Genomic DNA, 23383 nt, shown 5'->3' on the forward strand with positions numbered 1-23383 from the left:
CTGTGGTCAGAAAATAGCAAATAATGATATTACCATGAAATACCTCACTTTTGAAAATATCATTCCTTTGAAATTCACTTTGAGTGGCTTGGTAGGTAAAAACTATTTTTGACATCAAAATGATAAAATGCTGTTAAAGAAAAGAATTGGTGTCAGTTTTTATAAGATGATCCTGTCTGAAGAAGGTGGCCTTTTGATATTGCTTCTTGTTTCTTAATTCTTTTACTAGTGAATTGACAATTAAATGAAAAGGGAGTAGAATCCATCTGGGTCGTTATATATGGAATGGGAACAGAACAGATTAATTCTTGTGGCGAGATCGATTTTGTTGTAGTATTTGGATGGACTCGTGTTGTTTGGGGGCTGTGGTAAAAGTGCGGGGAGAGATGACTGTGCCTGCTGGATGAAGGGGGACCCATCTGGAGTGGAGAATCGGGTGGCCCAGGAGGGCGGGTGCTGATGGGTCTGGATTTCTGATGCTCTCATCTCTTGGAAGTTTTATAGTAAGGAGATTTGGAGCCACAGATTTTGGGTTTCTTCACTCATATGTGTGTGTCCACCGAGAACATGGTAGTCTTCTAAAACACATTCCTTAGCAGTGGAGGAAGAGAAGCTATTCCAATGTCCCTGACTTGGGGAGCCTTTCAGCTTACACCTCAAGGCGTGATGGTTTCTTCACAGTCACCCCAGAGCCAAGGTCCTCAATTAGAAGGTAATGAACATGGAGCGCCTGGGTGGCTCAGTCAGTTGAACATTGGACTCTTGGTTTTGGTCTCAGGTCATGGTCTCAGGGTCCCGAGATCAAGCCCCGCCTTGGGCTCAGCCTGCTCACATGCACTCTCTCCCAAATAAGTAAATAAAATCTTAAAAAAAAAAAAAAAAAAGGCAATGAACATGAACACTTAAGCAAAATATTGATGAAATTCTTTCTTTCTTTTTTTTTTTTTTAAAGATTATTTACTTGAGAGAGAGAGATCACGAGTGGGGTGTGGGGCAGAAGCAGAGGGAGAGGGAGAGAATCCTCAGGCCGACTTCCCACTGAGCACAGAGCCATTGAGGGGCTGGATCCCAGGACCTTGAGATCGTGACCTGAGCTGAAATCAAGAGTCAGACGCTTAACTGACAGCCACCCAGGCTGCCCAAGATGTTGATGAAATTCTTTACCTAATTTCACTCTAGAAAGATGATTTTTGTCTTTCCATCTGTTAGGAAAATGAAGAAGATGGTTCAGAGTGGCTATTTCTTGTAGTGAGATTTTGCTGGGTGTTTTCCCTGTCTTCACTTGCCTTTCAATTTAGGGACAGCCTGGTTCCCTCTGCCTCATACATCTCTCTGGGAGGTCTGGGACAGTGATGAATGCCTGCCGAGTACTGGGCATCTGCTCATATCCTTATAGCTGGACTCTCTACTCCTCGTAGCCAGCCAGTGGCGGGGTTCTGCTGAAGGCTTCTGGCGTCTGTCTCCCATCGTGTCATTTCATTTCATTCCTGTCATCTCTCGCTAGTTTGGGCCTTCCATTTGTCTTGTCTGTGTCATAGCCTCCTGACTGTTCACACCCTCCAGCCATCCCATAAACTCCTGCCCGATGCAAATTCCCACAGTCCACTTGGCCTCTTCCCAGCTCAGGGGTCTGGCAGCATGCCCGGCACATAGTAACCTCTTAAGAAATGCTTATTAAATGAATGAATCCACCTGTTGCCGAATCTCTAATGGGTTTCCTTTGCAGTAACTTGACTTTCATAACTCACCAGCTTCACTGTGAGACTAATGTACACACACCCAGCCATAATTCCCACAGTCAGCCCCTCCTCCCACCGCACATCTCACTTTGCAACCGATGAGGCCCCTGTTCTGGAGCACCCTGATGCTTTTCTTGCTGTGATTTTTCCGACTTGGCCCCTCTGCTCCTTTTCCTACTGTCACTACTTGGTTTTTGGCCTTTATTTTTGCTTTTGAATATTTTGCAGTCCTCTAACCAGACCTCCTGTTTTCAGTCTCTCCTCTAGCAGAAATGTCCCTGTTGCAGACTCAGCGCCCTAGCTAACCACCGACTTAGCCTGGAGCTTGTTTCCTCAACTATAAGATAGGGATAATGCAATAGTGATGACCAATTTATGGGCGCTGAAGAATAATAATATATAGCTCAAAGTTTTTTTGTTTTGTTTTTTTTAAAGATTTTATTTAATCATTTGACAGAGAGAGCACAGCGAGAGGAACAGAAGCAGGGGAAGTCGTGGGCCGGGGGGGTGGGGTGGGGGAAGGCCTCCTGCCAAGCAGGGAGCCGGATGCGGGGCTCGATCCCAGGATCCTGGGCTCATGACCTGAGCTGAAGGCAGACACCCAATGACAGCCACCCAGGCACCCCTCGAAGTTGTTTTTAAAAGCCACATGGTTAATATTTAAATACATTCCAGTTGTGAAAAATTCAACTGTTCATAGATGTTTATGGTAAAATGGATTCCTACCTTTACAATCCTCTGTCTGCCAGTCTCCCTCATTCTCTTGGGATAACCACTGTTAATAATTTGATCACTTGGCTCCATTTCTGGGTCCGTATGTACTTATAAATATGACCTGATATATTTAAAGCACCAACCTCCCAGTCATTTTAATAAATGGCACCTGTGATCATTGCCATCAAATAAACTTCTGTCTTTGTCACCTGCTGCTTCCATTAGGCTAAAAAAAAAGAAAAAAAAGGCTTCTGAAGTGTAGCTGCTTTCACATCCCCAAATTTACCCAGTACTTTACTATCTTTGCTTGTGCTGGTCTTCCCATGACAAATTAAATTGCCACTTTTTTGTTTTTAAGATTTTATTCATTTATTTGAGAGAGAGAACATAGCAGGGGGAGGGGCAGGAGCAAGGGGCCCAATGTGGGACTTATCCCAGGACCGTGGGATCAAGAACTGAGCCAAAGGCTGACCCCCAACTGACTAAACCACCTAGGCGCCCCTAAATCGCCACTTTTTCAAAGAAGCCTTCCATAATCCCCCAGGTGAAGGAAATCTTACCTTCTTCTGAACTTCATGCATGTTGATTATAGCATTTGTCACTTTCTGCGTTTTATATCTGAGTGTATGTGGGTAGGTTGTTGTTGGAGAGGGGATGTCTTACCTTTTCACTAAGTTTTAAATTTTTGAGGGGCTAAGTTATAGTCTGTCTTTCTCCTCCTTCTTCCATTTACCAGTTTTTTAAAGAATATGATAAAGGGTACAAATCGACAGCCAAATGAAGAAATACATAGGGTAAGGTATGGAGAAAGGAGGTGGAGCTTCCCTGCCCTCTCCAGGAGCACCATTCTCCTCAGATCTCCATGATTTCACAAACCTAGAAGCTGGAAGCTTGAAATTGTATCTTTTTTTTTTTTTTTTTTTTTTTTAAATTACTCTCTGTGCCCAACATGGGGCTTGAACCATGACGCTGAGGTCAAGAGTTGTATGCTCTACTGACTGAGCCAGCTGGTCATCTCCCAAATTATATCTTAAAAAAAAAAAAGTTTTATTTTGAAATAGTTTTATACTCACAAGAGGTTGCAGAAAGAGTGTGGAGAGTTCCAGTGTCTCCTTCATTTGGCTTCCTCCAGTGATAACACCTTACATAACTAGAGTTAAGTGCTATTTGTAATTCATCTTTTTAGACCTCTCTGTGGCTCTGTAGAGTCTGGTATACAGTAGGTACTCATTAGCCTTATTGCATGATGAATGAACTAATGTGCTCCAATGGGCTTAGAACCCCAGCCAAGTAGTAGATTTCCATCCCAGCCTTACTCCAGGACATTGGTTTGCCCTGGCTAGTACTGACCTAAGGAGACTCAGACCAAAGCCAGGGACATTTCCTGACTCTCTTCATTAATATCTGGTTGACCCACCAGAGGACGGGAAAGGGTTCTGGGACTTATTTCAAAATAATACCCGAGGAGGGATGTGGTTGCGTGTGTGTGTGTGTGTGTGTGTACGCGCATGCACACGTGTGTGTGTAGGAATTAGCTACGAGCTGATGGCTGATGGGGCTGGATATTTGGGGGTTCATAATACCATTCTGTCTTCTTTTGCATGTTGAATGGGTCTCAATTCTTCATCTCAAACGTTAAACACACACACACACAAACTGCCACATTGCCATAACCATTTCTTAGGTTTTAGAATCCACCTCTATTAACTCTTACTAGCAGGACAGATTTCCTAGTGAGGTACATACCACCTCAGGTTCTACCACAGTGCACTTAACTCATGTATTTGGCTTGAAGATGAATTGGTTATTATGCCTAAAGGAGAATGGAAGGATTATTTGTAGCAATTGCCTGTGATTTTTCATGGAAACACACTCTGAAGTTTGATGGAGATTTATGTAAGATGAGTCACCCCCCCCCCCCCCCCACAGAGCAGGTGCTGTGGTCCTTGGAGTCCTTGCTTGTATAGTCAAGAACTCGGTTGTTCCTGGCAGAAGGTCACTGGTCCGACTTTATCTTTAAAGAGAGAACGTGGATCTGGTACCTGCCTTGGTAAAACAGGACAGAGAGACGACGTTGAGAAACTGTGCTCTGCAATTAGGAGGTAGAGCCTGTTTTACTCAGGCAGGGAGAGAACCGCGGCTCCTGTCTGCTACGTGGGGAGTAGGTGGTCAGAGGGCAAGAGATCCAGCAGAATTACAGCAGCCCCTTAAAAATCCAAGTAGGGGGGCGCCTGGGTGGCTCAGTGGGTTGAGCCTCTGCCTTCGGCTCGGGTCGTGATCTCAGGGTCCTGGGATCGAGTCCCGCATCGGGCTCTCTGCTTGGCGGGGAGCCTGCTTCTTCCTCTCTCTCTGTCTGCCTCTCTGCCTGCTTGTGATATCTCTCTGTCAAATAAATAAATAAAATCTTTAAAAAAAAAAATCCAAGTAGGGAGCCCAGTCCCACCCACATAGCCAATCCTCAACTCCCACTGGCCTTTCTATTTATCACTGTCCTCCTCCTGCCAGTATTCTAAAGAAATGGCCATCCAAACACAGGCATGAGTAAACACATAGTGTGAAGTGGGGAACATAAAATAACAAGTGTAGGGGCGCCTGGGTTGGCTCAGTTGGTTAAGCGTCTGCCTTCGGCTCAGCTCACGATCCCAGGATCCTGGGTTTGAGCCCCACATCGGGCTCCCTGCTAAGTGGAGAGCCTGCTTCTCCTTCACTCTCCCTCTGTGCTCTCTCTCGCTCTCTCTCAAATAAATAAAGTTAAAAAAAATAACAAGTATATGTTGATTACAGCAATAAGGAAATACATAAATCCCAGCCAGGATTCAATGTAGTACATAACCAATGAGTATGTATTACTAATCTGCCGTTTGTGAGCTGTGGGGCATGAACAAACCACTTGTCTTTACTTCAGTTTCCTCTGTCATGAGTGGTGAAAATAACAAAACCTATTGCATTTAGTTGTGAGAATTAAATGAATTAATACACGTAAATTTAGAGAAAGATGCTTGGTACCTGAGTGGGTGCATAATCTGCTTGTCTTTATTCTTGCTATTGATCTAGGTTGGAAGATAAAAAGATAGGAATGAGACAGATTTTTTTTTGAAGGTAATTAAAGTGCACAGGAAAAAATCAAGATTTGTTTTAAAAATTCTGCTATTTTTCCTATTCAGCTTACTGTTAGGGAGAAAACTCTTGTAAGGACAGAAAAGACACTCCAGGTCATGTGGTGACATTGACGTGCAGCATGTTGGAGAATTCTTATCCCGCCGTGTATTCTTAGACTGTCTGTGCCTGTTAGAAATGTGATTGGAAATGCCTTGTACATTCACGCCTGGAAGCTTGGGGTAGGAACGGTGTGACTTCTCCTTTTGTGGCATTTCTGGGGTCATGCTGGTCAAGTCACACTGCTGACAACTCCATCATGCTGATTGCTCTTCTCTCCCGGCACGCTTTTTTTACTTCTTCTTAAATTTGTTATTAAACTGGGCAAATAATACGCGCACGTGGTAAAGCATTTAACGATACAAAAGGGAGTGAAGTAAAAAGTGAGTTTCCATCCTGCACAGGCTCCCTCCCTCGAGGCAGCAACCGGTGTTAACGGTTTCTTGAGTGTTCTTCCAGAACATGTGTGTGCATACACATAGTCACACAATCATCACGTAATTTACGTACTGTTCTGCGCCTGTATGTCTTGAAGAATGTTTCACCTCAAAACACAGTAATGCACCTGATTCCTTTTCTTGCCTGCAGGGTATAAGGTAGAGTCATAAAGTTGCTGATATAAATTTCATATGATTCAACCTAATAACTTTGGGAAATGCATTTATATAATCAATCTCCTATGCATAGATGTGTCTCTTTTTTTATCCTTGCATAGTACAAGCAGTGGATCTCATTGTGCAGTTGTTGTATGAATATGAGGGTGCGTGTGTGGGATAAATTCTTACAGTGGATGGCTGGGTCTGATGTACGGTATTAGGCTTGATATATCCTGCCAATTACTCTTTTAAATGGTTTTACCAATTTATGCTGCAGCCAGCAGTGTCTAAGACTACAGGCAGAATTCTGGAAGGAAGAAAGAACGGAAGGCTGGAATATTCATCCTTGCCTTCTCTTTCTGCTCAGGAAGGCACTGAACTGATCTCCTTTTGAGTGTGAAGGGAGGACTCTGAGCCCAGAGATGGTTTGTAACAACAGTAATTATAGCCACAATCTGTTGAGCCCTTACTATTATTTTATATTATTTCATTTAATTGTTATGACAACCTGAGAGATGGGTTCTATTATTATTGTCACCATTTAACCAATGAAGAAAATTCAGGAGAAGAGACTAAATAGCTTATCCAAAGTTCTGCAGTGAGTTGCTAGTGGAAAGGGGTGGCCTGCCTCAGGATCCTGCTGTCTTTTTCCCTGTGCTCTATATATGTTCTATGTACAAAAGAAGGACATAGTATTTTTATTTTGGGTAAAAGATGATCATAGTCTTTTATCTTTACACACATACATACACACATTTATCTACCTCTTTCCCCCCCAAAACAATAAAGTTGATTTTTAAAATCCTATTCCAATTTAAAGATAATTCAAAGCTATTACATAAAAAATATAACTGTACTTCCATGTTTGTTGCAGCATTATTTACAGTAGTCAAGACTTAGAAACCATGTGAGTGTCCACTGACAGATGAGTGAATAAAGAGAATGTAATGGAATAGTATTCATCCATAAAAAGAAGGAAATCTTGCCATTTTAACAACATTAATAGACCTTGAGGGCATTTTGCTAAGTGAAATAGGTCAGACAAGGAAAGATAAAAACTGTATAATCTTACTTATATGTGGAATTGAAAAAGAACCAAACTCAAAGATCGAGAGAACAGTTTGATGGTTGCCCAAGGACAGGCTCAGGGGTGGGAGAAATGTGGGTGAAGGTGTCAAAAAGTACAGACTTCCTGTTACAAGGTCAAGAGTTCTGTGGGGTTGTAATGTACAGCATGGTGGTCACAGTCAACGATACTGTATCGTATATTTGAAAGTGGCTGATAAGTAGATCTTAAAAGTTCTCATCACAAGAAAAAAATATCTATAACTAAGTGAAGTGATGAATGTTAACTAAACTTATTGTGGCAATCACAGTATATACATATACCAAATCATTGTGTTGTATATCTGAAACTAATATAATGTTATGTATCAATCACATCACAGCAAAACTGGAAGAAATAGAATAGAAAACAAATTTTAAAGATAATTTAATAGGAAATTGTTATTGGGATTTGAATTAATATAGCATTTTCTTATGTCATATTCTTTTTCATTTAATTTTATTATTATTTAAATAATTTTTTTGGAGAGGAAGAGAGTGGGAAAGGGCAGAGGGAGAAGGAGGGAGAATATTAAGCAGGCTCTAGGCGCAGCCCATGTGGGGCTTGATCTCATGACCCTGAGATCGTGACTGAATCAAAATCAAGAATTGGACCCTTAACTGACTGAGCCACCCAGGTGCCCATAAGCTGTATTATTATACATTGTGATAGTCTACTTATTTTTAATATAGTTTTGTAATAATTGCATATGTATATATGTATGTATGTATGTACAAATGTATTTACATGTATAAAATTTATAACATGCATTTAGTAACTATTTCAGATGTTTTGTTCTGTTGTATTTTCATGTATTTTTATTTACCTTCATCAAATCAACTATTCAGTAAAAATATTCAGTCTTTGACTGTTTTTATGTTTTTATTTCTTAATTGTCCCTGTTGTATCAAATTTGAATCAGGTTCTGCTTGGTGCAAATCCTAAGAACAATCAACTTTAAATTCTTTTTTCTTTTTAAAAGATTTTATTTGTTTATTTGACAGAGAGAGAGCAAGGGCCAGGAACAAGGAACATAAGCAGGGGGAGTGGGAGAGGGAAAGCAGGCTTCCTACTGAGCAGGGAGCCCAATGTAGGGCTTGATCCCAGAACCCTGGGATCATGACCTGAGCCAAAGGCAGATGCTTAACCAACTGAGCCACCCAGGGCCTCCAACTTCAAATCCTTTTGAAGTAAGGCAGAATTTGTCACTTAGTTAATTAATGACAAGGTCAGCACCATTTTTTTTTATTTTTTTTTATTTTAATAAACATATAATGTATTTTTATCCCCAGGGGTACAGGTCTGTGAATCGCCAGGTTTACACATTTCACAGCACTCATCATAGCACATACCCTCCCCAATGTCCATATCCCCACCACCCTCTCCCGTCCCCCCTCCCCCCAGCAACCCTCAGTCTGTTTTTTGAGATTGAGTCTTTTATGGTTTGTCTCCCTCCCAATCCCATCTTTTCATTTTTTCTTTTCCTACCTCCCCCCAACCCCCCTGCACTGCATCTCTACTTCCTCATATCAAAGAGATCATATGATAGTTGTCTTTCTCCGACTGAAGGTCAGCACCATTTTTTTTTTTTCCTTGTGCCAGCAAGGCCTGGTGGTCTAAGGCTCTGGATTAAGGCTCCAGTCTTTCGTGGTTTGAATCCCACCACAGCCTTATTTTTTTTAATCTGATAAAAGAAAAACACAAAATTTACCATTTTAACCATTAAAATTTTTTAAAAAGATTTGTTTATTTATTGTAGAGAGGAAGAGAGAGAGCATGCACATGAGTGGGAGGGGCAGAAGGAGAGGGAGAGAGAGTCTCAAGCAGACCCCTCGCTAAGCACAGACCCCAAACTAGGGCTGATCCCTAGACCCAGAGATCATGACCTGAGACAAAACCCAAAGTAGGATGTCCGACCAAGTGTGCCACACAGGTGCCCCCACCCCATTTTAACAATTTTTAAGGGTACCCTTCAATAACGTTATAGATATATTCACATCATCATGAAATGGATTTCCAGAATATTTTCATTCTACAAATCTGAAACTATATGCCTATTAAACAATTCCTTTTCCTCCTCTCCTGCTAGCCCCTGGTAACCACCATTTTACTTTCTATGAATTTGACTACTTTAGATTATCTCATAAAAATGAAATCATACAGTATTTGTCTTTTTGTGGCTGGATTATTTCACTTAGCATAATGTCTTCAAGGTTCATCCATTTTGTAGCATGTGACAGATTTCCTTCCTTTGTAAGGCTGAATAATACTCCATCGTATGTATATACCACATTTGTTTATCCATTCATTGTTGATGGACCTTTGGGTTGCTTCCATCTCTTGGCTGTTGTGAATAGAGTTGCTATGAACACAGGTGTGCAAATATCACTTCTAGACCCTGCTTTCAGTTCTTTGGATATGTACCCTGAAGCAAGATTGCTAGATCATATGGTGGTTCTGTTTTTAATTTTTTTGAGGACCCCCCCATAATGATTTCCTTCATGGCTGCACCATTTTGTAATCCCACCAGTGGTGCCAAAGGGTCCAATTTCACCATACCCCCACCAAAACTTGTTATTATTATTTTTTTTTATTAATAGTCATCCTATTGGGTGTGAGGATACATCCTCATGGTTTTGATTTGCTTTTCTCAGATGATTAGTGATGTTGAGCATCTTTTCATATGCTTGTTGGCCATTGTGTATAATTTTTTTAAATTAATTTATTTTAATAAACATATAATGTATTTTTATCCCTAGGGGTACAGGTCTGTGAATCGCCAGGTTTACACATTTCATAGCACTCATCATAGCACATACTCTCCCCAATGTCCATATCCCCACCACCCTCTCCCGTCCCCCCTCCCCCCAGCAACCCTCAGTCTGTTTTTTGAGATTGAGTCTTTTATGGTTTGTCTCCCTCCCAATCCCATCTTTTCATTTTTTCTTTTCCTACCCCCCCAACCCCCCACATTGCATCTCCACTTCCTCATATCAAAGAGATCATATGATAGTTGTCTTTCTCCGATTGACTTATTTCGCTAAGCATAATACCCTCTAGTTCCATCCACGTCGTCGCAAATGGCAAGATTTCATTTCTTTTGATGGCTGTATAGTATTCCATTGTGTATATATACCACATCTTCTTTATCCATTCATCTGTTGATGGACATTGAGGTTCTTTCCATAGTTTAGCTATTGTGGACATTGCTGCTATAAACATTTGGGTGCACATGCCCCTTCGGAGCACCACGTTTGTATCTTTAGGATATATACCCAGTAGTGCAATTGCCGGGTCATAGGGTAGCTCTATTTTCAGTTTTTTGAGGAACCTCCACACTGTTTTCCAGAGTGGTTGCACCAGCTTGCATTCCCACCAACAGTGTAGGAGGGTTCCCCTCTCTCCGCATCCTCGCCAGCATCTGTCATTTCTTGACTTGTTAATTTTAGCCATTCTGACTGGTGTGAGGTGGTATCTCATTGTGGTTTTGATTTGTATTTCCCTGATGCCAAGTGATGTGGAGCATTTTTTCACGTGTCTATTGGCCATCTGGATGTCTTTGCAGAAATGTCTGTTCATGTCCTCTGCCCATTTCTTGATTGGATTATTTGTTCTTTGGGTGTTGAGTTTGATAAGCTCTTTATAGATTTTGGATACTAGCCCTTTATCTGATACGTCGTTTGCAAATATCTTCTCCCATTCTGTCAGTTGTCTTTTGGTTTTGTTAACTGTTTCCTTTGCTGTGCAAAAGCTTTTGATCTTGATGAAATCCCAGTAGTTCATTTTTACCCTTGCTTCTGTTGCCTTTGGCGATGTCCCTAGTAAGAAGTTGCTGCGGTTGAGGTCAAAGAGGTTGCTGCCTGCATTGTCCTCAAGGATTTTGATGGATTCCTTTCTCACATTGAGGTCCTTCATCCATTTTGAGTCTATTTTCGTGTGTGGTGTAAGGAAACAGTCCAATTTCATTTTTCTGCATGTGGCTGTCCAATTTTCCCAGCACCATTTGTTGAAGAGGCTGTCTTTTTTCCATTGGACATTCCTTCCTGCTTTGTCGAAGATTAGTTGACCATAGAGTTGAGGGTCTATTTCTGGGCTCTCTATTCTGTTCCATTGATCTATGTGTCTGTTTTTGTGCCAGTACCATACTGTCTTGATGATGACAGCTTTGTAATAGAGCTTGAAGTCTGGAATTGTGATGCCACCGACTTTGGCTTTTTTCTTCAATATTCCTTTCGCTATTCGAGGTCTTTTCTGGTTCCATATAAATTTTAGGATTATTTGTTCTATTTCTTTGAAAAAAATGGATGGGATTTTGATAGGGATTGCATTAAATATTTTCACAATATTTGTTCTTCCAATCCATGAGCATGGAACATTTTTCCATTTCTTTGTGTCTTCCTCAATTTCTTTCATGAGTACTTTATAGTTTTCTGAGTATGGATTCTTTGCTTCTTTGGTTAGATTTATTCCTAGGTATCTTATGGTTTTGGGTGCAATTGTAAATGGGACTGACTCCTCGATTTCTCTTTCTTCTGTCTTGTTGTTAGTGTAAAGAAATGCAACTGATTTTTGTGCATTGACTTTATATCCTGACACTTTACTGAATTCCTGTACAAGTTCTAGCAGTTTTGGAGTGGAGCCTTTTGGGTTTTCCACAATAGTATCATATCATCTGCAAAGAGTGATAGTTTGACTTCTTCTTTGCTAATGTGGATGCCTTTAATTTCTTTTTGTTGTCTGATTGCTGAGGCTAGGACTTCTAGTGCTATGTTGAACAGCAGTGGTGATAACGGACATCCTTGCCATGTTCCTGACCTTAGCGGAAATGCTTTCAGTTTTTCTCCATTGAGAATGATATTTGCAGTGGGTTTTTCATAGATGGCTTTGATAGTATTGAGGTATGTGCCCTCTATCCCTACACTTTGAAGAGTTTTAATCAGGAAGGGATGCTGCACTTTGTCAAATGCTTTTTAAGCATCTATTGAGAGTATCATATGGTTCTTATTCTTTCTTTTATTAATGTATTGTATCACATTGATGGATTTGCGGATGTTGAACCAACCTTGCAGCCCTGGAATAAATCCCACTTGGTCCTGGTGAATAATCCTTTTAATGTACTGTTGGATCCTATTGGCCAGTATTTTGGTGAGAATTTTCGCATCTGTGTTCATCAAGGATATTGCTCTGTAATTCTCTTTTTTGATGGGATCCTTGTCTGGTTTTGGGATCAAGGTGATGCTGGCCTCATAAAATGAGTTTGGAAGTTTTCCTTCCATTTCTATTTTTTGGAACAGTTTCAGGAGAATAGGAATTAATTCTTCTTTAAATGTTTGGTAGAATTCCCCTGGGAAGCCGTCTGGTCCTGGACTTTTGTTTGTTTGGAGATTTTTGATGACTGTTTCAATCTCCTTACTGGTTATGGGTCTGTTCAGGTTTTCTATTTCTTCCAGGTTCAGTTGTGGTAGTTTATTTGTCTCTAGAAATGTATCCATTTCTTCCAGATTGTCGAATTTGTTGGCGTAGAGTTGCTCATAGTATGTTCTTATAATTGTTTGTATTTCTTTGGTGTTGGTTGTGATCTCTCCTCTTTCATTCGTGATTTTATTTATTTGGGTCCTTTCTCTTTTCTTTTTGATAAGTCTGGCCAGGGGTTTGTCAATCTTATTAATTCTTTCAAAGAACCAGCTCCTAGTTTTGTTGATTTGTTCTATTGTTTCTTTTAGTTTCTATTTCATTGATTTCTGCTCTGATCTTTATGATTTCTCTTCTCCTGCTGGGTTTAGGCTTTCTTTGTTGTTCTCTCTCCAGCTCCTTTAGGTGTAGGGTTAGGTTGTGTACTTGAGACCTTTCTTGTTTCTTGAGAAAGGCTTGTACCGCTATATATTTTCCTCTCAGGACTGCCTTTGCTGTGTCCCACAGATTTTGAACCGTTGTGTTTTCATTATCATTTGTTTCCATGAATTTTTTCAATTCTTCTTTAATTTCCTGGTTGACCCATTCATTTTTTAGAAGGATGCTGTTTAGTCTCCATGTATTTGGGTTCTTTCCAAATTTCCTCTTGTGATTGAGTTCTAGCTTCAGAGCATTGTGGTCTGTAAATATGCAGGGAATGATCCCAATCTTTTGATACCAGTTGAGACCTGATTTATGACCCAGGATGTGGTCTATTCTGGAGAATGTTCCATGTGCACAAGAGAAGAATGTATATTCTGTTGCTTTGGGATGGAATGTTCTGAATATATCTGTGATGTCCATCTGGTCCAGTGTGTCATTTAAGGCCTTTATTTCCTTGTTGATCTTTTGCTTAGATGATCTGTCCATTTCAGTGAGGGGAGTGTTAAAGTCCCCTGCTATTATTGTATTACTGTCGATGTATTTCTTTGATTTTGTTATTAATTGGTTTATATAGTTGGCTGCTCCCATGTTAGGGGCATAGATATTTAAGATTGTTAGGTCTTCTTGTTGGACAGACCCTTTGAGTATGATATAGTGTCCTTCCTCATCTCTTATTATAGTCTTTGGCTTAAAATCTAATTAATCTGATATAAGGATTGCCACCCCAGCTTTCTTCTGATGTCCATTAGCATGGTACATTGTTTTCCACCCCCTCACTTTAAATCTGGAGGTGTCTTCGGGTCTAAAATGAGTTTCTTGTAGGCAGCATATTGATGGGTTTTGTTTTTTTATCCATTCTGATACCCTGTGTCTTTTGATTGGGGCATTTAGCCCATTAACATTCAGGGTAACTATTGAGAGATATGAATTTATTGCCATTGTATTGCCTGTAAGGTGACTGTTCCTGTATATTGTCTCTGTTTCTTTCTGATCTACTACTTTTAGGGTCTCTCTTTGCTTAGAGGACCCCTTTCAATATTTCCTGTAGAGCTGGTTTGGTGTTTGCAAATTCTTTCAGCTTTTGTTTGTCCTGGAAGCTCTTTATCTCTCCTTTTATTTTCAATGATAGCCTAGCTGGATATAGTATTCTTGGCTGCATGTTTTTCTCGTTTAGTGCTCTGAATATATCATGCCTGTTCTTTCTGGCCTGCCAGGTCTCTGTGGATAGGTCCACTGCCAATCTAATGTTTTTACCCTTGTATGTTACGGTCTTCTTTTCCCGGGCTGCTTTCAGGATTTTCTCTTTGTTGCTAAGACTTGTAAATTTTACTATCAGGTGACAAGGTGTGGACCTATTTTTATTGATTTTGAGGGGTGTTCTTAGCATCTCCTGGATTTTGATGTTTTTTCCCTTTGCCATATTAGGGAAATTCTCTCCAATAATTCTCTCCAATATACCTTCTGCTCCCCTTTCTCTTTCTTCTTCTTCTGGAATCCCAATTATTCTAATGTTGTGTCGTCTTATGGTGTTGCTTATCTCTCGAATTCTCTCCTCGTGGTCCAGTATTTGTTTGTCTCTCTTTTGCTCAGCTTCTTTATTCTCTGTCATTTGGTCTTCTATGTCACTAATTCTTTCTTCTGCCTCATTTATCCTAGCAGTAAGCGCTTCCATTTGTGATTGCACCTCATTAATAGCTTTTTTTATTTCAACTTGTTAGATTTTAGTTCTTTTATTTCTCCAGAAAGGGCTTTTATCTCTCTGGAGAGGGTTTCTCTAATATCTTCTATGCCTTTTTCAAGCCTGGTTAGAAAATTGAGAATCGTCATTCTGAACTCTAGATCTGTCATATTACCAATGTCCGTATTGATTAGGTCCCCAGCCTTCGGTACTGCTTCTTGTTCTTTTTTTTGTGGTGAGTTTTTCCGCCTTGTCATTTTGTCCAGATAAGATTTGCTTTCTCTTCTTTTGGAAATCCGTTGTTCTTGGTGAGTGAAGTTGGTCTTGGCTGGGTTTCTTGTTGATCTTCTGGGGGAGGGGCCTGTTGTAGTGATTCTCAAGTGTGTTTGCCGCAGGCGCAATTGCATAGCCCTTGCCACGGGCCGGGCTAAGTAATCCACTCGGGTTTGCTTTCGGGAACTTTTGTTCCCTGAGCGCTTTCTGTAGAGTTCCAGAGGAGGGGAATGAAGATGGCGGCCTCCCAATCTCTGGCCCAGAATAGCCGAGAGCTTGGGGTCCTGCTCCTCAGTGCGCCCTCAGAGAAAAGCGCCCAACCGCCCCTGCCTCCCTGGCCTCCGGTCGCACCTGGGGGGAAGCAGTCAATTGCTGGCACTTGGAGAAAAGCGCCCGGTCGCTTCCGTCTCCGTGGCCTCCGGCCATGCTCTGAGCCCACCCAGCCTGTGACCGGCTCAAGGCAACCCCAGGCTGAGAGCTCACTGCTCGGCTATGTCGCTGTAGCCGGCTTCCCCGCTCTAATACCTGAGAGCTCTGCGGCACTCAGACACCCCCGGTCCTTCTGTGACCCCGTGGGACCTGGGGTTACGCTGACCCCGCGTGGGCTTCCCCCCGGTTTAGCCTCTGGAGCGATGTCCCTCCGTGGAGCAGACTTTTAAAAGTCCCGATTTTGTCCTCTGTTGCTCTGCCGCTTGCTGGGAGCTGGCCCCTCCCCCCGCGGTCTGTCTTCCCGTCGCTTTGGATTCACTTCTCCGCAGGTCCTACCTTTCAGAAAGTGATCGATTTTCTGTTTCTAGAATTGTTGCTCTTCTTCTCTTCGATTTCCCCTTGGATTTGTAGGTGTTTGCAATGGTTAGATAAGCTATCTAGCTGATCTCCTGCTACCTGATGTCGTCTCAGCCTGCTACTTCTCCGCCATCTTGACTCTTCCATTGTGTATAATTTTTGAGAAATGTTTATCAAGCCTTTTGCTGATTTTTATATTAAGTTATTTGATTTTTTTGTTGTTGAGTTTTAGGAACTCTTCATATGTCTTTGATGTTGAAACTTCATCAGATATATGATTTGCAAATAATGTCTCCCTTTCTGTAGATTGCCTTTTCTGATTAAAAAAAAACATAAAATTTACCACTTTAACCATTAAAACAAAAATTAAAAGATTTTATTTATGTATTTGACAGAGAGAGAATGAGAGAGGGAACACAAGCAGGGGGGGTGGGAGAGGGAGAAGCAAGCTCCTTGCCAAGCAACGAGCCCAATGCGGGGCTCGATCCCAGGACTCTGGGATCATGACCTGAGCCGAAGGCAGATGCCCAATGATTGAATCACCCACGCACCCTAAAACATTTTTAAAGATTTATTTATTTATTGTAGAGAGAGAGTTCATGAGTGGGAAGGGCGGAAGGAGAGGGAGAAAGAATCTCAAGCAGACCCACACTGAGAGTGGAGAGATTAAAAGATTTATTTAGGGATGCCTGGGTGGCTCAGTCAGTTAGGCATCTGCCTTCGGCTCAAGTGATGATCCCAGGGTTCTGGCATACAGTCCCGCATCAGGCTTCTTGCTCAGTGGGGAGCCTGCTTCTCCCTCTGCCTACTGCTCCCCCTGATTGTGCGCTCTCTCTCTCGCTCTCTCTGACAAATAAATAAAAGTAAATTTAAAAATCTTAAAAAAAAAAGAAACATAATTTTATTTTATTTTATTTTTTAAGATTATATTTATTTATTTGACAAGCAGAGATCACAAGGAGGCAGAGAGGCAGGCAGAGAGAGAGGAGGAACCAGGCTCCCCACTGAGCAGAGAGCCTGATGCGGGGCTTGATCCCAGGACCCTGGGATCATGACCTGAGCCAAAGGCTGAGGCTTTAACCCACTGAGCCAAAAGATCTTTTTATTAATTTGAGAGAGAGAGCAAAGAGGACGGGGGTGGGGGAGTGGGGAGGGGCAGAGGGGGAGAGAAACGCAAGCAGACTCTGCACTTAGTGCAAAGCCCAATACGAGGCCCAGTCTCACAGCCCTGACATCAGACCTGAGCGGAAACCAAGATCTGGTGGATCAACCAACTGGGCCACCCAGGTGCCCCTGTAGATTGCCTTTTCACTCTGCTCAGAAATTGTATCCTTTGATGCACAGGGTGGTTGATTTTGATGTGGTCCCATTTGTCTATTCTTGCTTTGGGTGTCATACCCAAGAAATCACTGCCAAGGCCAATGTCATGAAGTTTTTACCCTGTGTTTGAGGTCTGTAATCCATTTTGAGTTAATTTTTGTATAAGGTATAAGAAAAGGATCCAGCTGAATTCAACACCCTTTTGATGGTGTGCTTCGGTAATCCCTTGAAGGTCCCAGAAGAACCTAAAAGCTTATTGTGGCTGTGTAGTGGACATCCAGGGCCTTTGAGTTTTTTCAAAGTTATTTACACTGTCCTGGACAAACATCTATGGAGCACTTACTAAATGTCTGATGGGTCTGGGAAGTGAGAGAAGGTGATAACAAAAATAAGGTGGGGAACTCTTTGGGGTGAAGTGAATCCTATATATCTTTTATTTTTTTTAAGATTTTATTTATTTATTTGACAGAGATTGAGAGAGAGAGTGCACAAGGAAGGAGAACAGCAGGCAGAGGGAGAGGGAGAAGCAGTCTCTGTGCTGAGCAGGGAGCCTGATGGCGGGGCTCAATCCCAGGACCCTGGGATCATGACCCGAGCCCAAGGCCGCTGCCCAACTGACTGAGCCACCCAGGTGCTCCAGATGCTGTATATCTTGATAGGAGTTTGGACGATAGAGGGTATGCCTCTGTCAAAACTCAGTGAATGCACACTTAAGATTTGTGTATTTCGTGGCATGCAAAGTGTACATGAAAAGAAAAAAATGAAACAAATATTGAACTCTAGTTAACGATATGCACTTTGAAGTTTTTAGAAGAAAGTGCACTTTGTTCTTAAAAAAAAAAAAGATAGATTTGGGGTGCCTGGGTGGTTCAGTCCGTTAAGCATTGACTCTTGGTTTTGGCTCAGGTCGTGATCTCAGGGTTGTGGGATCGAGCCCTGTGTTGCACTCCACATTCTGCCCTTCCCCCCACTCGCATGCGTGCATGCGGTCTCTCTTGCTTTCTCTCTAAAATAAATAAATAAATAAAATCTTAAAAGAAAAAAGAAAAAATGAAACAAATATTGAACTCTAGTTAATGATATGCACTTTGAAGTTTTTAGAGAGAAGTGCACTTCCCTCTAAAAAAAAGATTAATAGATGGGTAGATAGGTGAATAGGTGACAAACAAGTATTAAATATAAATGTAAATGAATTTGCTCCATGTTTGAAATTTTTCATAAAAAAATGTTGATGGAAAAAAATGAGAAGATAGTACATAGAGGGAGACTCACTTTGACCTCACACAGCATAGTTACTGGCCTCTTGTGTTCTGTCTAGCCTTTGTCCGGGTGGGAGGGTGAGGAGTAGAACTGGTTAGTACTAAAGCCATCTACTCCCCTTTGGACCCTCTGGAAACCTCTGCATCATTCCCGGATGTGCCTTCTATCATGAGAGATCCATCGAGTGACCCATGGTAGCCGGTAATTGTGGTGGTCTTTAGTACCTACAGGAAGAAGCGCATTTTATGTCATACCTCAGGGTACAATTATATGTAACTGAAACAGAAGTTTCATAAAACTATACTTTGCACTCTGATATTTTCAATTCCAATTTATGAAACGAATGTCAGGTTTGATCCATTAATGGGTTAAAAAGTGAGAGTTGGAAAAATGCTGCTCAAATACATCAACCATGGAGACCACAAGATTGACATCTGTCACTTAACATTCACAGCGAACATTGCCATAAAAATCTTCAGCATTTTCAGATGTTCCACAGAGCTTCAAAGCCCAAGAGACCTGGGTCTCGTTATACGTGCCCCTGCAATCTCTCAGTTGTGTGACCTTGGCAAATTTGTTTAACTTCCTAGCCTCATTTCCATCATCTGGAAAATGGGGATATCAGGAAATATGCACTTCATAGAGTTCTAGGAAAGGGCTAAATGGAGTGATGTCTGTAAAGTGCTTCACACAGTGCCCAACGGAAAGACTTCAGTAAGTGGTAACTATTTTTATTAGCCATGAATTCATGAACTTCTGTGTTTAGGCCTCGAAATCAAAATGGGCTTCCAAGGACTATGGTGTCCTTCAGTATCTTTAGTTCTCTTTTCCTGTTTGTTTTTGATAGACATAACCTTGGGGAGCGCCCGACTGTTGGCACCAGCCCTGAGTAAAACAGACCTCGGTTTTCTAGCAGTTGTCGGTGGTGGCTTTGGTGAGAGTGCCATTTGGAAACATGGGGCGTTTTGGCAGGCTTCGTCGTGTTTGTTGTTGGGAGACTGCCTTGGCATCGTCCTAGGTGAAAGAGGGATGCCTGGGGTGTCTCACTGATTCATCCCCTTGGCATGGGATTCTGGATAAACTGCATCTGACTTGGGGGGGCAGGAAGAGCCCAGAGGGCCTCATTACAGAGGAGTTCACCTCTGTGAAATTCCCTTACTGGGGGATTATTCTGCACCCTTTAGATTTCCTCCTTTTTAATCTGAACAACTTTGGCTGCTGGTAGAAATAATTAGAACATGTTCTGGTATTTTTGGCACCATTAGAATTTTTGCTCTTCTTCATTTAATAGAATCTTCGGGTTTTATTGCTGGGAGAGCCCTTTGAAGGCCAGTGTGAGCTTGTCGCCAGGCAGCAGGCCGTGGGCATGGGTTGGGCGTGGCGCTCTCGCTCCCGTCTGGCTGGGGAAGAGACTCAGCACTCTAGCTGGAGAACTGGTGCATCTTAACCACAAAGAAAGTGATGACCATCCCCACTGTGTGCTACTGCAATCCCTCTTGAGTGTGCGTCGCACGGCTTACCATATGAACCAGGTTATTCCCTAGGAAAACATCCGGTTTAGAGATCTCAGCAGCTGAATCCAACAAAGATGTGTTTGTTGCCCACATGTCCTGTCCAACCTGAGTCAGGATGGGGACTGTCTGTTTTTCTCCATCTGGACACCCAGGGGCTTGGGCTGGTAGGGGTCTCAACCATCTTGGAGCCACTTAGGACTCATGCCTTCCAGGTTGCCATGGCCGGGAAGAGACTTAGCATTCACCCTTCTGTGCTAGTGCCTGGAAGTGATAAGAGTCATTTCACTCATGGCTCATTGGTCTAACCTGGTCATATGACCCTAGCTACCTGCAGGGGGGCTGGAAATATGGGGGAACCCATGGAATATTTGATGAGCATTACTGAGGAGAAGTCATATGTGGTACTCTATTTGTTAAAACTGTATATTGAGAAAAATGCAGCTTCCTATTCTTTTTTTTTTTTTAAGATTTTATTTATTTATTTGACAGAGATCACACACAAGTAGGCAGAGAGGCAGGCAGAGAGAAAGGGGGAAGTGGGCTCCCTGCTGAGCAGAGAGCCTGATGCGGGGCTTGATCCCAGGACCCTGAGATCATGACCTGAGCCGAAGGCAGAGGCTTTAACCCACTGAGCCATCCATCCGCCCACAGCTTCCTCTTCTTTAGGTCTACCAAGTTTCTTTACCCACCCACTTCCCTAAGCCTCCAGGTTCAAAGAGGCCATCATGGCAGCAGCTTTTACTGATGGCCTGGTGGGGACAGGGCCACTGCCGCAACCACAGGGTAATGGGATTCGTGAGCAGAGCAGCAGATGATATAGTAGAGAAATAGTGGGGGCAGCTGTGACTTCATCTGCTCACTTGGTGTGGTAACTTTGTGTGGTCGGCCGACAAATGTTCCTCCCTTTTACCCTAAACATTTCAGGTCCTAATCCCTGGAACCAGCTGGTATTACTTACGTGGCAGAAGGGGTTTTGCAGATGTGATTAAATTAAGGATCTTGAGATGGGAGTTATCCTGGCTTAGTTGAGGGGCCCCTAAATGCTGTCACATGTATCCTCATAAGAAGGACACAGAGGGGTGTGACACTGTGACAGAAGAGGAGGAGGCAGAGACTGGCGTGATACCACAACAAGCCGAAGAATGACCACAGCCACTAGAAGCTGGAAGAGGCAAGGAGTGGATTCACCCCTAGAGCCTCTGAAAGAGTTGTGGCCCAGGAACTGGGGAATGGGGCAAGAGAGAAAATTATTTTTCTCTACTCTTCTTTTTTCACCTTTTAAATTGAAGCCATGTGAATGTACTACCTATTTAGTAAATAAATGAAATTAACCTTTACAGCCCTGCCAACTCTATAGTAGGGGAACACGGTTCAATTTATTTATTCAGGGCTTTATTTATATCAAGGCTTCCGAAACCGTGTGCTGAGATTTAATTTCCTCAGCCTTGGGGCGCGCAGGCAAGGGCCAGGGGAGCCAGAGCCCCCCGGGGTCGGTGTCTTCAGTGTCAAGAATACTACCCTTGCTGCCAGTGGGCTCTGTAAATATTCTTATTTTCAACGCATGCAGTGATGTGGAAAGGTTGGTAAATACTGCTCTAGGTAAAATGTGGCCTTATATTTTAAAATGCGTGTCACATAAAAATAGCTATGGAAAAACCAACCCGCCAGTTGGGTCCTTGGGGAAGAATCTAGTGATTATTTCAGACTTTCCTTCCACGGTGACCCTTGTGATGAGGGTGGTCATGAGCTGACGCTCCTGCCAAACCCCCAAAACTGGCTTGGCTTCCGTGTTTCCCATACCGGCCCACAGGAAAAGAAAGCAGAGTAGCATGTTAGGAAATGATCTTGAGTTCACGCTTATTTACCAAGAAATAAGTCATTGCACACTTGGCTATGTCCACCTCTGTCAGAACAGTCATTCTGACCCACCTCATAACTGGCATCTCAGCAGAGAACCGCTGTGCTCACAGAGTCAGTAACGTGTCACATGGTGGTTAGCTGCGTAGGAGGTCATTTTAAGACACCCAATAAGAGGTCAGTTTTTTAAAAGACAAGTGACAGGCAAAAAAAAACAAAACAAAACAAACAAACATATTTAGTTATTACGTGCAGTCTATAAATAGAAACTTGACCAAGTTCAGTTTTCCTTTGCACTGTAATATGTGTTGTTCTGTTGTGTCCTGGTGGGTCTGATGATGTTGGTAATGCTGTCTGTTCTTTATGTTTTCTGGAAAAAGTAACTAAAGTCGTTTCTCGGTGTAGTACTATCTGAAGATATCTAAGAGCTATTAAAACACTTAAAAATAAAATGATCAATTCTTCCTTTGTTCTCTTGACAGGATAATTGAAGCTATCTGCATAGGTTGGTTCACGGCGGAGTGCATTGTGAGGTTCATCGTCTCCAAAAACAAGTGTGAGTTTGTCAAGAGACCCCTGAACATCATTGATTTACTGGCAATCACGCCGTATTACATCTCCGTGTTAATGACAGTGTTTACGGGCGAGAACTCTCAACTCCAGAGGGCTGGAGTCACCTTGAGGGTGCTTAGAATGATGAGGATTTTTTGGGTGATTAAGCTTGCCCGTCACTTCATTGGTCTCCAGACACTTGGTCTGACTCTCAAACGATGTTACCGAGAGATGGTTATGTTACTCGTCTTCATTTGTGTTGCCATGGCAATCTTTAGTGCACTTTCTCAGCTTCTTGAACATGGGTTGGACCTGGAAACATCCAACAAGGACTTCGCCAGCATCCCTGCTGCCTGCTGGTGGGTGATTATCTCTATGACTACAGTTGGCTATGGAGATATGTATCCTATCACCATGCCTGGGAGAATTCTTGGAGGAGTCTGTGTTGTCAGTGGGATTGTTCTCTTGGCATTACCGATCACTTTTATCTACCATAGCTTCGTGCAGTGCTACCATGAGCTCAAGTTTAGATCCGCTAGATACAGTAGAAGCCTCTCTGCCGAGTTCCTCAATTAACACGTTGCAAATCGATTCTTGCATACACTTCGTTTGGTAGAAAGAGTTGATACTACTTCCTATTCATCATGTGTTGCTTGCTGGGTGAGCCCTACAGTGGTACTGTCATCGTGCTGGTAGGGTAGAAATTATCCTTCCCAGCTGAAGGGAGGAAAGAATTTCCTTAGAATGGAGTAAATAGAATTGAGACTTCAAAGGAAAAGTAATAACTCCTAGAATAAATTTTAGGATCTTATTTTATTTAGGCTTGTCTCCTCCTTGTCTTGAACGATTACACTTTTTGTGTTTGTTTTAAAGTATATTATTTGAACATTTTAAAACTGAAAGGTACTATTTTCCAAATGTTTCTCCATCTTATGAATTCAGAAGAAGCTTGGAAGTTTACAGTGTTTTTTGTTGGAGAGCAACATTTTCATTTCTAA

The 23383-nt window shown here is 42.2% G+C and overlaps 1 protein-coding gene across 2 annotated transcripts in view; it reads left to right on the forward strand.

Annotated features, from left to right (window-relative positions):
* KCNG3 (potassium voltage-gated channel modifier subfamily G member 3) overlaps positions 1-22961 on the forward strand; it is a gene marked incomplete at both ends in the record, with an annotated part of 47738 nt that extends 24777 nt beyond the window's left edge. For both annotated transcript variants that reach the window (XM_080814025.1, XM_080814026.1), the window contains one exon: positions 22316-22961. In XM_080814025.1, coding sequence (XP_080670151.1) covers positions 22316-22961 — 646 coding nt within the window. The remainder of the gene's footprint in view (positions 1-22315) is intronic.
* Between the last annotated feature and the right edge of the window lie 422 nt (positions 22962-23383).

Source organism: Martes martes (assembly GCF_963455335.1).
Source record: "Martes martes genome assembly, chromosome: 9".
NCBI lineage: Eukaryota > Metazoa > Chordata > Mammalia > Carnivora > Mustelidae > Martes > Martes martes.